This window comes from Urocampus carinirostris, chromosome 15 (genome assembly GCF_059441175.1).
Source record: "Urocampus carinirostris isolate Australia breed hairy pipefish chromosome 15, RoL_Ucar_1.0, whole genome shotgun sequence".
Taxonomy (NCBI): domain Eukaryota; kingdom Metazoa; phylum Chordata; class Actinopteri; order Syngnathiformes; family Syngnathidae; genus Urocampus; species Urocampus carinirostris.
Genome location: NC_142363.1, coordinates 28,119,255 through 28,135,530, shown reverse-complemented (window position 1 = coordinate 28,135,530; position 16,276 = coordinate 28,119,255). Strand labels below are relative to the sequence as shown.

The window sequence follows — 16,276 nt, the reverse complement described above, 5'->3', positions numbered from 1 at the left end:
TTTACAAAAATTCTACTATGAAAATACTACTAAAAATACTATTGCAGAAATACGATCCTGTGCAAGGAAACAATTGGACTCAACCATTTCAAGCAAGTGGGGTATTTCAGACGCTGCGTTGTTTACACATTTGTTTTTAATAGTTTTAAAAATCACTTTTCTTATATCAAAACCTTTACTTTTACCATTTTTTTATCTACAATTTCCTCATATTTAAGACTATCCTGTACTTTATTAAGGAAAAGAGTTTTTAAAATGCTGTAATTATGAGGAGGGTTCTTGAGCACCCCCCAAAAACAATATGGTCTCGCCCATGGTTGATTATAATGTTACGCGACGTTGCAATGCGATGTTTTTGTATAGAAACGTATACAGTTCGTGTTTTGTTCCGTAAAGCATTCAAAAAAGAAATAAATTCGGCCCAAGCACTTTTGTGTTTACACTGAGGTGCTTGGTTTTATTGGCCCTGGAGGCAGAAGCTTAATTACCGATGGGGGATATTTACAACCCCCGCGCTGATTCCAGTTAAAACTCGCATTGTCTCGCTTTGCGAGTGTTTGCTGGAAACTTGTCATCTTAATGCGCTGAATAATTGAGAAGGAGCGCGAGGCTCATTTGCATAACATCCTTTCGGGATTTAAGACGCGCTGTTTACCTCGCCACGCGCCACCTCAGCTGCCAAGATGTCCTTTATCCCCCCGTGAGAGAGGATGCGCGCGCACGTGGACACGGCGCGCCTCTGGGGCCGCGCAGATAAGAGAAGCCATGCAGAGCGAGAGAGTTTTTATTGTCTCCTGGAGGAAGTTTTTTTTCCCCAAAATAATCATTTGAGTTTGCGTTAAGGAGAGGGCCAAAAAGTTTGGCGTGGGAGGAGATACATGTGGCGCCGCTGTTCGCGGAAGAAAAGACGGCGAGCGGTTGGTTTCACGTAGAAAAGCATGAGCGTCACCAGCCCGTTACATTATCTATCTATCTACCCTGGTCATATCCCTCGAGAGGGGTGACCGACAGCAAGACAATACATACAAAAATCAAGAAAAAAAAGGGGAAAAAGTAGCAAAAAACACACACAATTTTTTAGGGGACCATGGCCAACCCAAATGCCCAAACACCCAAACAAGTTAAGCAACTCGACATTCAAGTTGGTTATGCTTTCATCCCTCCAGATGAAACAGGACACAAGAAAGCGGCCATGTCACTCGGTTCAGGGTGACATAACACACTCTTTAGATCAAAAGCAGGGCCCGACAACTTTCACTGGTTTACCCCTGCCGCATCATACGGGTGACCTGCCCATCCCTTAGAACGCGTCCAAACATCCCACTATCCTTTCAACACCTCTCCACTCATTCCTATCACCAACAAGAGCTCTAGCTTCCATTATATTTAGACCTCTTTCCTGCAGAGCTCTCATAACACTATCCATCCACGTCAATCGTGGCCTTCCTCTTGGTCTCCTTCCATTTACTTCTGCTCTGTAGATCCTCCTCAACATTCGCTCCTCATCCATCCTCTCCACGTGTCCAAACCAGAAAGTTACATTATAGCATTTTAAAAACTCTCTTTTCCTTAATAAAGTACAAGATAGGATGAAATCTAATGTAAATTGCTGGGTAAAATATAAAAAAGTAAAACAAAACTAAAATGTGAACAATGCAGCGTCGGAAATACTCCACTCTCTTGAAATGGTTCAGTCCATTTGACTCCTAGCACCGCTCTCGCCACACCCCCTGCTCCCCTTTCGCTCGGCTGGTGTGACTTGTGGCATAGCAGCGGAGTCTGTGGAAGCTCCAATGTATTATGGCGAGAGTATGTTATTATAGAAGCCCAATAGTGCCATAATTCAATTCAAAAGTAAAAAAAACGGCCTAGGAAACAAAATTATTTTCATTAAAATGTTATCATCATTGAATTTTACATGTTATATCACTTTAAGTGAAATGAAAACAATGTTTTAACCAGCGTGACACTCGGGATGCTCAGCAACCCCAAAGCTCTGAACCTAAATTCGTACCTGTGGTAAAGGTTCGGACGGGAAGAAAATATCGGAATCAATTCCCGATTACAATAACAATCGACTAGAATTTCACATAATGCCGTAGACCCCAGGATACAACATGAATTTGAGATGGGGTTTGTTTAAGGAAATTCCCATGAGGAGTCCTGGGTGGATGAAGAGAGGTGGTAGGAAACATTTGACGTATAGGAACAGAAAATGACTCATAATTAGCAAAATATCAAATGAGACACCACGGAATATGTTGAAATACAAGTCAACCCTAACTGAAAAAAACATGAAAATAAAAATAGTATAGGTAGGAACACAGACGAACTAACTAAAAACAATGTAAAGAAGACGCTGGGTCACTCAAACTGAGTAAAATACTAAAGGTTGACGATGCATTAAATGTTGAAATGCCATCTCGTTCTAACTGAACAAAACAAAGAAGTAAAGAAAGGATATGTAAGAACACAAACTAGATCATTGAACACAATACCAAAGAAAGACTGAATAATTCTAACTGAACAAAACATGAAAGGATTATGTAAGATATCTAGGACCATAAACTAACTGAACAAAAGATATAAGTAAGAATATTTTTCATGATATCTAGTAACACAAACAAACTAAACAAAACATGAAAGGAAGAATATGGTGCTGGATATTTAGGAACCAAAACTAACTGAACAAAACATGAAGGAGTAAGTGGGATATGTAGGAACTCAAAATTATCAAACTGAACAAAATATTGAGAAAAGACAAAACGGGATGTTTTGGAATACCAACTAGTTCTAACTGAACAAAACATGAAAGAGAACCCTATGAATTAAACTTAATTTTGAACATGAGAAAACAAAAACAAAACAAAACAGGTCAAAAAACAAAAACGTTGTGAACTTACCATGTCTGAAAAGAAATAGGAAGAAGCATAATATACGTGTAATTTATATGCAAAAATATGAAGAAAAAGGATTCCGGAAGATATCCAGGAACACAAACTAGCTCAGTAAATTAAACATGAAATAAATTATGTGTGGGGATGTAAGAACACAAACCAACTCTGACTGAAAAATATGAAATTAGTCAATGCGGGATATGTTAGAATCCCGATTAATTCTAACTAAACAGAACATGAAAGAGAAGACTGGGTAATGTATGAATGAACACAAACTGACTGTAACTAAACAAAACAAAAAAGTTAAACAACAAAGGCTACGTAAAAATGCCAGCTGGTTCTAGCTGAACAAAACAGGGAAGGATAAGTCCAGAATGCATGAACACAAACTAACTGTAACTAAACAAAACATGAGAAGTAGACGACACAGGATACTGTATGTAGGAAAAATGACCAGTTTTACCTAACTTAACAAGAAAGACCAACGACATTATCGCGTGTGGATGGAACGACGCCATGTTCTTCCACCAACCAGTTCCCCCAGAACATAACATGAAAGTAAGACGACACAAGAAACATTCCCACCCAATTTCCGATCACACTACTCATAATTCACGGGCGCATAACACACAAAGGTGTAACGGGGAAGGGTTATCCGAGGGTCATTTTCTTTCTCTTTTTTTTCCCGTTATGGACCCTCGGCGAGCTCGGGGGGTTCATCGCGGCCAGGACAGATTGAGAAAGGAACTCGGCGCTCGATAGTCGATACGCACGTGGCCATTTTCAAGAAACGCGAAGGAGAAAATGTCTTTTCCGTCTTGTAATTCATTTGAGGAGGTTAGATAGGGTTGACGGCTTTTGATGTATGCTGCCTTTTTCTTCTAATGATGTGCATGTAGCCCTTCTCTCATCGACCCTGGCATTAATCACTTTCGACGTTTTCTCACCTGACTTATTTTCGTGTCCGTTGCCGCCTCCGGGCAGTCCATTTCTTTCAGTGCTTGATGTGCTTCAATGACTTCTTTATCATGTACTTTCATTTCTCCTATGTAATCTCCTATATTATTTGTACTTTATCTATTGTTTTCAATTGAAATTTCCCCAAATCTTTAAGTTATAATTTCTCGAATTGTATTTCTATTAGAAATGTATAAAGTATATTAAATAAAACAGTTAAAAAACGTTGAAATAGACAACACGAAGGATATGTAGGGGACTAAAGGCACTAACTGAACAAAATATGAAAGTGGGCAAAGCGGGAGATGTTGGAAAACCAAATAGTTCCAACTGAATTCATCTTAAAAGAGGGAAGACATAGGACATATAGAAACACAAAACTGTAACTGAATAAAGCATGAAAGTGAAGACAATGCGGAATATGTTGGAATACAAACTTGTTCTACTTGAACAAAACATTAAAGGCAATATAGGATATGTAGGAACACAAACTAACTGACTGAACAAAATATGAAAGTAGACAAAGCAGGAGATGTTGGAAAACCAAATTGTTCCAACTGAATTCATCTTGAAAGAAGGAAGATATAGGACACGTAGAAACACAAAACTGTTACTGAATAAAACTTGAAAGTGAAGACAACGGAAGATATGTTGGAATACCAACAAAACATTAAAGGCAATACAGGGTATGTAGGAACACAAACTAACTAAATGAACACAATATGAAAGTAGACAAAGCAGGATATTTTGGAAAATCAAATAGTTCCAACTGAATTCATCTTGAAAGAAGAAAGATATAGGACACGTAGAAACACAAAACTGTAACTGAATAAAACATGAAAGAGAAGACAATGAGGGATATGTTGGGAATACCAACTTGTTCTACTTGAACAAAACATTAAACATAACATTGGATATGTAGGAGCAAAACTAACTAACTGAACAAAACATGAAAGTAGTCAAAGCAGGATATGTTGGAAAGGCAAATAGTTCCAACTGAATTCATCTTAAAAGAAGGAAGATGTAGGACACGTAGAAACACAAAACTGTTACTGAATAAAACTTGAAAGTGAAGACAACGCAAGATATGTTGGGAATACCAACTTGTTCTACTTGAACAAAACATTAAATTTAACATTGGATATGTAGGAGCACAAACTAACTAAATGAACAAAATATGAAAGTAGACAAAGCAGGATATGTTGGAAAACCAAATTGTTCCAACTGAATTCATCTTGAAAGAAGGAAGATATAGGACACGTAGAAACACAAAACTGTAACTGAATAAAACATGAAAGTGCAGACAATGCGGGATATGTTGGAATACCAACTTGTTCTACCTGAATAAAACATTAAAGGCAATATAGGATATGTAGGAACACAAACTAACTGAACAAAATGTGAAAATAGAGAAAGCAGGATATGTTGGAAAAGCAAATAGTTCCAACTGAATTAATCTTGAAAGAAGAAAGATATAGGACACCTAGAAAAACAAAACTATAACTGAATAAAACATCAAAGTTCTACTTGAATGAAACATAAGAGTAAGATGATGTACAACATGCAGAAATACACAGTAACTGAACAAAATATGAAAAGAGATAACTGCGGATATGTTGGAATACCAACTTGTTCTACTTGAACAAAACATTAAAGGCAAAATAGGACATGTAGAAACACAAACTAACTATCTAACTGAACAAAATATTAAAGTAGACAAAGCAGGATATGTTGGAAAACCAAATAGTTCTAACTGAATTCATCTTGAAAGAAGGGAAACATAGGACATATAGAAACACAAAACTGTAACTGAATAAAACATGAAAGTGAAGACAATGCAGGATATGTTGGAATACCAAATAGTCCTACTAGAATGAAACATGAGAGTAAGATGATGTACAATATGCAGGAATACACAGTAACTGTAACTGAACAAAATATGAAAAGAGACAACTGGGGATACGATGGAATACTAACTTGTCCTACTACAACAAAACATTAAAATTAATTTGGATATTTAGGAACACAAATAAACTCTAACTTAACATAATATGAAAGTAGACCAGGCAGGAGATGTTGGAAAACCAAATAGTTCTAACTGAATTCATCTTAATAGAAGAAGACATAGGACACATAGTAATACAAAACTGTAATTGGCCCCGCCATGTGGCGCCAGCTGCGACTCATTGACAGATAAGCTTTCCGTCTTTTTAATCTCAGTGCGCTCTCTCTTACTTTGTCAGCCCGTCGACGAACTTCTGCCCCTCAAGACGTGGGTTTCGACACGCTCCTGTTCCTATTGGTATTTCCTGTCCGGTATTGTTCCCGTTCATTTTGTCCTGTTTAATTCCGGTTTCCAGTTTTGTTTCCGTCTATTTTTGTCTTGTTTATTATTTTCTCCAGTTTTCGTTCCCGTCTTGTTTCTCCTGTTTATTTTCGATATTCTGATTTGTTATCTATACTGTCCGTCCCATCTGTCCGATATCAACTCGGGCAATCGGAATCGATCTCATCGGTCTCTGGCTTCCTGTCTTTCCACGCCAGGCCGGCTGCCTAACGTGCATGACTCCCCATTTCTGGTAAAATAAAAAGCTTGTGTGAGAACGTCACGCGATTGGGTCCTGATCCTGTGTTGGTTCTTGACATTTGTATGGTTGTGAATATTGAATATATCTTCCTAAAATTTGCGCCTGCGGCTAATTATCAGTAGCAGTCTGAAACACTGTACAGTACGGTACATAAATAAACACATTTGAAAAAAAAATTATGGTGAAAGATTATTTTGTATTTTGCAAGGGAAAATACGATAGTTAGCAAGGGTATGGAGCCGTGGAGCTTGCTGTACAGTATATGGTACTGTATTTAGAGATTCTCTGAGAAACTCAACAGGGGAGATTGTTACACTGGAAATAACGATTCCACGTCCAGGAGCTTGCCCAGCACCCCCTCCCCCCTATTAGTGTTCCTCGGCCATCTTTCTCCTGCACGGTTCCTCCCAGGCAGACCGAATGACACTCCATCCAAACAAACAAACACACACCTTCATGTTGACTCCGCCTCCTCAATCGGGACGCCACTGGGTGAAGAACTGGCTAACATCCATTATCCCTCCTCAGCTCCTTCCACGACCACAAGGAGGACCTCCGCAAGCGCCTTTCCTTTGCGGCGCACAAGCTCGAGATGGTGGAGAGCGAGTTCGATTCCACGCGGCAGTACCTGGAGACGGAACTGAGGCGGGCTCAGGAAGAGTTGGAGAAGTTCACGGAGAAGCTGCGCAGGTGATACCCTTTGTCTTGGCCTAAGGATTTAAAAAGAAACAAAACAGTACCAAAACAGTACCAAAAATAATACTAAACCCCAAAAATGTGCAGTAAACACCCAGGATACGGCATAAATCCAGGTAGAGACAAAACGATTTGCTGTATAGAGGGGGATAGAAACCTATGGTAATGCGTAGCTAATGCGTTCCAAGGTAAAAACATTGAAATAACAAAAAGTATATACTAAGTACTATTTATGTGTAATAGATTACCAGCTCAGTAGCCTAGATGGTAGTGTGCCCGCTTTGAGACTGGGAGGTCGCTGGTTCACGCCTCGACCGAGACATACCTAATTGGTATAATGGCGGCGCCCTCTGGCTGCGGCTGCACCGACTCGCTACAACGGGTCAGGTGTATCGACATTTCGTTCTATGTACATTGTTACAAAGAATGACAATACAAAGGAAATTATTATTATGTGCATATAAATAAAAAACAATATAAAGGAAATAATTTGTTTTGTGACATGACTTGAGTTGGTGGAGTGGAGTAGCAAGTGGATGCAAAGGGGGTAGGAAACGGTGGATTAAAAAATGAAACTGATATTAAAACTTGTGAGGATTGTAATGCCCTTATAAGATTTTTATAAGAGTCTTGATAGTCTATTGTAAGGGTGTCAAACTCATTTTCGCTGGGGGCCAAGATGAGAGAGAGAGAGAGAGAGAGAGAGAGAGAGAGAGAGAGAGAGAGAAGGAAAGGGGGAAGATAAAAAGAGAAAAGGAGAGAACGAAAGAGCGCAAGATAGAGAGAGAGAGGGATAGAGATAAGGTAAGAGGGAAAGAAAAGGGGAAAAAGAGTGAGAAAAATAGAAAGAGCATAATAGAAAGAAGAAAGTAAAAGAGAGAAAAAGACAGAAAGAGACTAAAGTTTTTTTGACATATTTACAAAAGAACTCTGCTTGCACCTTGTTTTGAAACATTTTTTTAACAAAAACAATGAAGATAAAAATGAGCCTCAATTGTCTTAAGTAACTGTAGAGGGAGACATGTTTAAAATGGTATAATTGTTGATATGGGACACATGCTCTGGCGTTTTTATTATTCTGGAAAATGTATCAAATCAAACGTCACACTGAGAAATAAAATGTTCGGAAATGACGCCATCGCGCATGCTCCCCTCTCTCTCACACATGCCCACTGCGCTGAAGGGAAATACATCCATCAACTTTTCGTCTGCTGTTTTTTGTGTCATATTTACAAAAGAACTCTGCTTGCACCTTGTTTTGAAACAATTTTTTTATGAAAATAATGAAGATCAAAATGAACCTCAATTGTCGGAAGTAACTGTGGAGGGAGACGAGTTTATAGTGCTATATTTGGTAACATGGGACACAGGTTCTTTCATTGTTATTATTTAGAAAAATGTATCAAATGAAACGCACAGAGAAAAAAAAACGCGCGAAAATGATGCTATCGCGCATGCTCCCCCCCCTCTCTCACACGCCCACTGCGCACAAGGGAAATCCATCCACAAACTTTTCATTTGCTGTTTTTTGTGACATATTTACAAAAGAACTCTGCTTGCACCTTGGTTTGAAACAATTATTCTACGAAAATAATGAAGATTAAAATGAGCCTCAATTGTCGGAAGTAACTGTAGAGGGAGACATGTTTCTATCTAACTATATACCTGGGTCATATCCCTCAAGAGGGGTGACTAACAGCAAGACAAACATGTGTAAAAAAAAACAAGGAAAAGAAAAAAGGAAAAAGTAGCAAAAAACACCAAAAATTGACCATGGCCAAACCAAATGCCCAAACACCCAAACAAGTTAAGCACCTCGGCACCTAAGTTGTTCATGCTTTCGTCCCTCCAGATGAAATGGGACACAAGAAAGCGGCCATGTCACTTGGGTCAGGGTGACACAAGACACTCTTCTGTTCAACAGCAGGGCCCGACGGCTTTCACTGGTTTACCTCTGCCGCATCATACAAGTGTCCTGCCCATCCCTTAGAACACATCTAAACATCCCACTATCCTTTTACAACACCTCTCCACTCATTTCTATCATCGACAAACTGTAGAGGGAGACATGTTTACAATGGTATATTTGTTGATATGGGACACAGGCTCTGACATTGCCACAGAGAAATAATGCTATGGCTAACACCGAGGTTTAATCTCCCTTTAACAAGTAGCACAAAGCTGCACCTCCTAACAAAATGGCCTCTTTCGCGGCGTTTGTTTGATCTCCATCAATTTAGCGTTGACGCCTTTGTCTCCGTCCGCCCGCCGCCACCCTTTCAGTCTTGGTTTACTCGTCCGGGGTCAACGATCCTTTTGTCGCGTTTCGAGAGCAAACGGAGCACTTAGCGCTTTTCTTTACGACGACAAAGAAAACAGCGCTAGCTCGCTGATGTACCATCATGAAATATTTACATATTTTTTCCTCCGGGGCGTCGATTCGAGTCGTTTCATCCGGAAGAGATTTACGTTTGAAATGCGAGTCAATAAAACAAGGAGTGTTGCGCGTCAGTGAAGTTGCGCCTTTGTGAAAATGAAGGAAGCGAGGCGCCGGCTATTAGCGCCTCTTCACACGTAGCGCTCTGCATTCTAACGCGATTGTTGCCCTTGTTTGTTTAGGATCCAGAGCAGCTATGCAGCTCTGCAGAGGATCAATCAAGATTTGGAGGACAAGATGCTCAGGACGGTAAGAGACTGGCAATATTTGAGGGTCTTAAATCATCCGGGTTGCTATCACCGCACCGATGGTAGTCTCGACATCGATACAGTCGCTTTCGTGGAGAAAGAACTGAATTTGTGTTGGTTAGTTCATTATTTAGCTCGTCCTTCGCTGGTTTATTAAAGAATAATGGTTTTCTCAATATGTCAAGATCTGTTGCTTTATCGTGCACAAACAAAACACAAATCGGGTTTTTTGTCTCATCCTTCAAATGTTTAGATTGTTTTCAAATGGCTGCAACGATATATAGAGTTAAAGGTACAGCATTTCTTAAATTCTTATCTCCTAAGCTATATGCTTCATATTGCACTTGTACAGTACTGTAAATGAGTAATAGGTTCTTAAAGCCCCTATGTGTAATATTTGACCACTAGATGGCACTGTGGTGTCAGTGCCACAGAACACAGTGTGGCGGCTGGATGCCAAACAATCATGGCGGCGATTTAAGCGTGGATGTCACTGTGTGAAAGAAATAAAAATTTCTGGACCTACAATTTCTTATAAAAGTATAACATTCGTATGATAGTTCAGGTATTTTGCCTAGTATTCAAATCAATGTTTGTTTTTTTATTGAATGAAAGTTTTTTTATACTTCTAGAAGTCACTAAATTACACATTGTCCCTTTATAGGAGACAAATAAAATGATGCATTACAATACTCAGTGTACAACTTTTTTGGCCTTATCAACATTTATTTTCTCATTCAGGTATGAGTTTTATTTTGAAATGCTGTTTAAACGTAAAATGCGAAATATTACACTTAAAATTAGCAAAGAAAATGCATAAATTGAGGATATTTTTGCCTTGGTTATTTTTTCAATAAATATTTAAAAAGAGCAGATTTCATACCATTTTGCTCGTTTTAGGTATAATTTTTTTTTATTTTACCCCGATAGAAACATGAGCTGGGTGGATGGATGATTAATGGATGAATTGAGTAGGATGATGAATTGGAAAGGAAGGGAGGTAAGGTAGGTCAGGAAAGAAGTATGAAAGAAAAGTAGGTAAGGAAGGTAGGTAAGGAAGGTGAAGAACGAAGGTGGGACAGGAAGGTAGGTAAGGAGGTGATTAAAAAGAGTAAGGAAAAAAGGAAGGTATGTAGGGAAGGAAGGTAAGGTTGGTAAGGAGGGGAGGGGAGGTAGGAAGGAAGGCAGCCAAGGAGGGTAGATAAGGAAAGTGAGGCGAGGAAGGATGATGGATGAACTGGGTGGGATGATAAACTGGTAAGGAAGGAAGGTCAGTAAGGAACGAAGGCAGGTAGGTGAGAAAGGAAGCTAGGTAAAGTAGGTAAGGAAGGAAGTAAAGAAGATAAGGTCAGTAAGGAAGGAACGTAGGCAAGGGAAGAAGGTAAGTAAGGGGCAGAGGTAAGGAAGGAAGGAAGAAAGGAAGGAAGGGAAGAAAGATAGGCAATGAAAGTAGATAAGGAAAGTAGGAAGGCGATAAGGATGATTCATAGATGAAACGGGTGGGATGATAAACCAGTAAGGAAGGAAGATAGGGGAGTAGGTAGGTTAGAAAGGAAGGTAGATAAGGTAGGTAGGGAAAGAAGTAGGAAAGGAGAGAAGGTAAGAAAGGGAGTAAGAAAGATGGGAAAGGAAGGAAGGTAGCGAGGGAAATTAAGTAGTTAAAGAGAGTAGGAAGGAATTAAGGAAGCTAGGTAAGGAAGGAAGGTAGGTAAAAAAGAAAGAAGGGAGGGAAGGTAAGCAAATAAGCTAGAAAAGGAAAGTAGGAAGGCAAGGAAGGAAGGTAAGGTGGCTAAGGAAGGGAGGAATGTAAGGAAAGGTTAGGAAGGTAGGTAACGTTGGAAAGGAAAGAAGGCAGGAAGAAGGAAGTAAGGAGAGTAGGTACAGAAGGAAAGTAGGAAGGCAAGAAAAGTAGGTAAGGTAGATAAGATAGGTAGGGAAAAAAGTTAGGTCAGGAAGGAAGAAAGGAAGATAGGTAAAGAAGGGAGGTAAGGAAGGTACTGGGGGTAAGAAAAAAAGTTAAGGTAGGTAAGCAAGGTAAGTAACACCAATACCAAAAACGAAGTATATGCAAACATTCCATTTTCTATAGTTTAAGCACAATCAAGATGTTTGCCATCTACTGGCAATTGGTTCAATTACACAAATAACGTCTCATAATACGGATCCATAGAGAATGATCACAACACCAACTGTCATACCATGAGGATAGTTCTGTCCCCCCTGCCCCGTGGCCCCCACTGAAACAAGTTTAAGAAGCTATCGGTGGAAGCTATCAACTGTGCCGCTACAAGCCCCACTCTAGGGTCTCGATTAAAGTGGGCTGTAATCTCATCGAGGGTTGGCCCACCTTTGATGGAAAGGGACTGTGGGAAATGATTAGCGGCGGGGATATTGACCGGCAAGAAGCTAAACGCGCTAACGGGGGTCATCCGAATCGTCCTGGCTTTCATGTCACGAGTTCGATCGAGTCGGTCTTTTTCGAGTAAGAAACCTGGATCAATTGGAGTGGCCGGGTTGTCATAGCGACACATCTCATCATAGCAAGATGAGGCTCTTGGTATTAGACGCAACAGCAACAGCTTATGCTAGAATATACGAAGAATTTTAATGAAGCTAACGCGTAGCTAGCATGCTAGAGTGTTACGTAAACAACGCAATGTCATGATCACTGATGCGGGGCACCTGAGCCTGCCCCGTTGGCGCCAACAGCCACGGACCCTGATTGGCTGTTGGACTCTTTTTAAACTCCCGCCTTCCTGAAAACACTTGTCAGATCGTCTGCGAACCTATGCTACCCGCTAGGCAAGTTTTGTGACTCTCCGACTCTATCCTGCCCTGTGTTCTGTCTGGTTCCCTTTGCCGACCTCATTTCTGGACCTGTTTATGTTTTGCTCCACCGCCCCGGCCATCGACCTGTTTTCTCGCTTTCAACAACTACCTTCGCGTCCCAGCTACCTGCTACCCATGACCGACGATCATCAGATCGTGGATGCAAGTCCCTTCCTCATTCTAAATAAAGCGGAATAAAAAAAACGCAATTGGGTCCTGTCTTCGTTCCTGGTCTCTGACACACAATAAAGAATTAGCATTCATATGTATACTTTTTGCTTCAAATGCGCTAAAAACTAGCACTTTAGCGTTTTCTTTCTACCTTGAAAAGACGCGTCACCAACTTTCTTGCTGAGGATGTGTGTTGCTGTCTTCTTTGCTGAAAACTAGTGTCACTCTCTTCTCTGCCGAAACAATAGGGTCATCTTTTCTCATGAAAACTAGCTTCGTCGTCTCATTTAGTAAGAACTAGCGTCAACAACTAGCAAAAACGAGTTTTGACGTGTCCTTCACAGAAAAATAGAATACTAAACCACATTAAATGGAAATAGAATTGTGATATTTTATTTTTTTTGTTCATTGCAGCCAGGTCATCCTGCAGGGGGGATTACCTCATGTGCGGTCCCTTCTCAAGGTCTCTTCATTTTCCTCATGTTGAGGTTTTTGAGTCTTACCTTGCCCTCATGTAGGTTTTAGATGGAGTCATAATCAGGGTTGGGTAGGGTTACTTTAACTGGATTACTTTCAATTACTTTTGGATTACTCCAATACCAAATATGCTAATGAAAGACAAAAGAAACTAAATATGAATACAATGATGACTCACAACACGTGGTAAGCTTTCTCTCCTGGCTTTGATCTCTTTGATCTCCGGCCAAACTATCATAAAATACGACAGAAACAAAATGAAAAAAAATCCAAACAGCTTGCCAACATCATTTTTGCCATTCCATGTATTCCGTTACTCCCCAAGCCTGCACAAAATTTAGTAATTTGATTCCTATTTAGTTTCTTTTGTCTTTTATTAGCATATTTGGTTTTGGAGTAATCCAAAAGTAATTGAAAGTAATCAAGTTAAAGTAACCCTACCCAACCCTGGTCATAATAGTCTTAAGTCTTTGCAGCCCTTTGAGACTCCTTGTGATTAAGGGCTATACAAATAAACATGACTTGACAGTCTCTTTTTTGCTGAAAACTAGTGTTTTCTTCTTCTCAGATAAAATCCAGCATCAACCTATTTTTGTCAAAAATTAGCGTCATTCCCTTGTCTGGCAAAAATTAGCTCTGAAAACTTGCTCTGTCGTCTTTCCTGCCTAAAACTAAATTTGTCGTGTTCTTTGCAAAGAAATATTCATCTCATTTGTTGAGAAATAGCGTTATCGTCTTCTTTGTTGAAAACTAGGGCCTTCTTCTTCTTTGCTGAAAACAAGCATTGGCATTTTGCTAAATAATAGCACCATTCCCTTGTTTGCCTTGTCTAGTTTTTCGACTTCTCTGCCGAAACCTAGCTTTGTCATGTTCTTTGCTGAGAACTAGCCTTGTCATCTTATTTGTTGAGAACTAGCATTATGATGTTCTTGAGTGAAAAAGTGTTGATATTTTTTCTTTACCGAAAATTGCATTGTGGTCTTTTCTTAGCGTTGTCCTTATTTACTAATTTGTAGCCCTTTCTATTTTTTTTTTTTTTTTTTCAGAAAACTAGTGTCATCCTCTTTTCTGCCAAAAACTAGTCTTACCCCCCTTGTCTGCCAAAAATTTGCGTCGCCTCCTTGTCCACTGAAAACTTGCCTTGTCGTCTTTTTTCTGCTGAAAACTAGATTTGACGTGTCCTGAAACTAGCCTTGTCATCTTTTGTATTGAGAAAACAAGGGGGGACATTTCCTTCTCGGAAAAATAATGTTGTCGCATCACAGAAAATTAGCATTCTCGTCTTCTTAGTTGCTAAAAACTAGCGCTGTCGTCTTTTTTGCTGAAAACTAGATCTTTCTCCTTTGTTGAAAACTAGTATTGCCCTCTGTACTGCCAAAAACTAGTGTCTTACTGTTGTCCACAAAAAAACTTAGTTTGTTGTTTTCTTGTCTGCCAAAAATGAGCTCTGCTGTTTTCTTGTGTTCTTTGCTAAAAACTTAGTTCGTCACCTTTTTTATTGAGAACTAGTGTCATCATCTCCTTTACCAAAAAGTCTTTTTTGTGCCAAAAACTAACATTGTTTTCTTCTTCACTTAGATATTTTCTGATAACTAGCATGTTACTTGTGTAACTTAACCGTGTTTTCTTCATTAAAAACTTACTTTAAACTAAAAAAAAAAACACAGCATCATGATCGTATTTGCTGAAAACGAGTATTGTTTTCCTCTCCGCCACGATCTAGCTTTGTTGCCTTCTATGACGAAATCTTTGTTGACGAATGACGAATTTCTTGGTGGTAGGAATGAGTGGGGAGGTGTTGTGAAAGGATAGTGGGATGTTTGGACGCGTTCTAAGGGATGGGCAGGGAACCCGTATGATGCGGCAGGGGTAAACCAGTGAAAGCTCTCGGAACCTGCTGTTAAAGAGTGTGTTGTGTCACCCTGACCCGAGTGACATGGCCACTTTCTCGTGTCCCGTTTCATCTGGAAGGACGAAAGCATGACCAACTTACGTGCCGAGGTGCCTAACTTGTTTGGGTGTTTGGGCATTCAGGTTGTCCATGGTCCAAAATCTTTTGTGTTTTTCGCTAGTTTTTCCTTTTTTCTTTATTTTTGTATGTGTTTGTCTTGCTGTCGGTCACCCCTCTCGAGGGACGTGACCAGAATAGATAGATAGATGGAACGGCGTCTTCTTTACCGCCCACAACTAGCTGTGATACTCTCCGTCGAAAACAAACCTTGCTGTCCTAATCGGCAAAAAACTAGCCTTGTATTCTACAATGACAACTAGCATTATTATCTTCTTTGCCGAAATCTAGCATATTCCTGTTCCCTGCCAGAAACTAGTGTTATTGTTCTTCCCTCCGAAAAGTAGCTTTGTCGTCTTCTTTTCCAAAGACTAGCATCTTTGAAAAAACTAACATTATTGTCTACTGTGCATGGAAAGACTAATACTCTTATCATAGCGTGTCATTCTATATTTTCTTTACCCAATCATGCATCTTGAACAATGTATATACAGTACTTTGGAGTATATGAAATACAATGAGTAAAGTTGAGGATATGCAACAGAAGCAACAATAACATTCCAAAACGCCTAGAGCCTCCAAAATACAAGGTGCGCACATTCCTCCGTGCTTTTCGCTATACTTGAGCAATCTCGCTAGCAGAGTGGAGAATAATAGCCTGCGCTCGTCTCGGCCCATTCATCTCCGCTGTCACACAAACACACTTGATTACATTCCAGTCAGGTGAACAATGTCATCTTTTTGCAGCACCTGCCTTGGATGGAAAGCTGCCGCTTTTTCTGCTTGTGGCGTCGCTATTCGCTTTGAAAGAAATGAAAAATAGAAGTATACACTTTTTTAACGAATCAGTCGCTTTGGAGTGTAACTGCTAAAGCGATTTCTAGCGATTAAAGCGAGCTAAGCCACCAAAGCGGGTGTTAAAAGACACGCCAGAGACTGGCGGAACAGAATAAAATAGGCCCCAGCGA

General features: G+C 39.8%; 2 protein-coding genes across 4 annotated transcripts in view; one reads left to right on the top strand and one right to left on the bottom strand.

The window, feature by feature from the left end:
- The window catches only part of wdr25 (WD repeat domain 25), a 120,812-nt gene that overhangs the window by 36,543 nt on the left and 67,993 nt on the right, over window positions 1–16,276 (bottom strand). For all 3 annotated transcript variants that reach the window (XR_015852945.1, XR_015852946.1, XR_015852947.1), the window contains one exon: window positions 6,895–7,152. The gene's annotated coding sequence lies outside the window, so the exon portion shown is untranslated. The remainder of the gene's footprint in view (window positions 1–6,894; window positions 7,153–16,276) is intronic.
- begain (brain enriched guanylate kinase associated) overlaps window positions 1–16,276 on the top strand; it is a 71,710-nt gene that overhangs the window by 23,755 nt on the left and 31,679 nt on the right. The window contains exons 3-4 of the mRNA XM_088355118.1: window positions 6,971–7,132; window positions 9,758–9,824. Of these exons, the coding sequence (XP_088211244.1) occupies window positions 6,971–7,132; window positions 9,758–9,824 (229 nt within the window). The remainder of the gene's footprint in view (window positions 1–6,970; window positions 7,133–9,757; window positions 9,825–16,276) is intronic.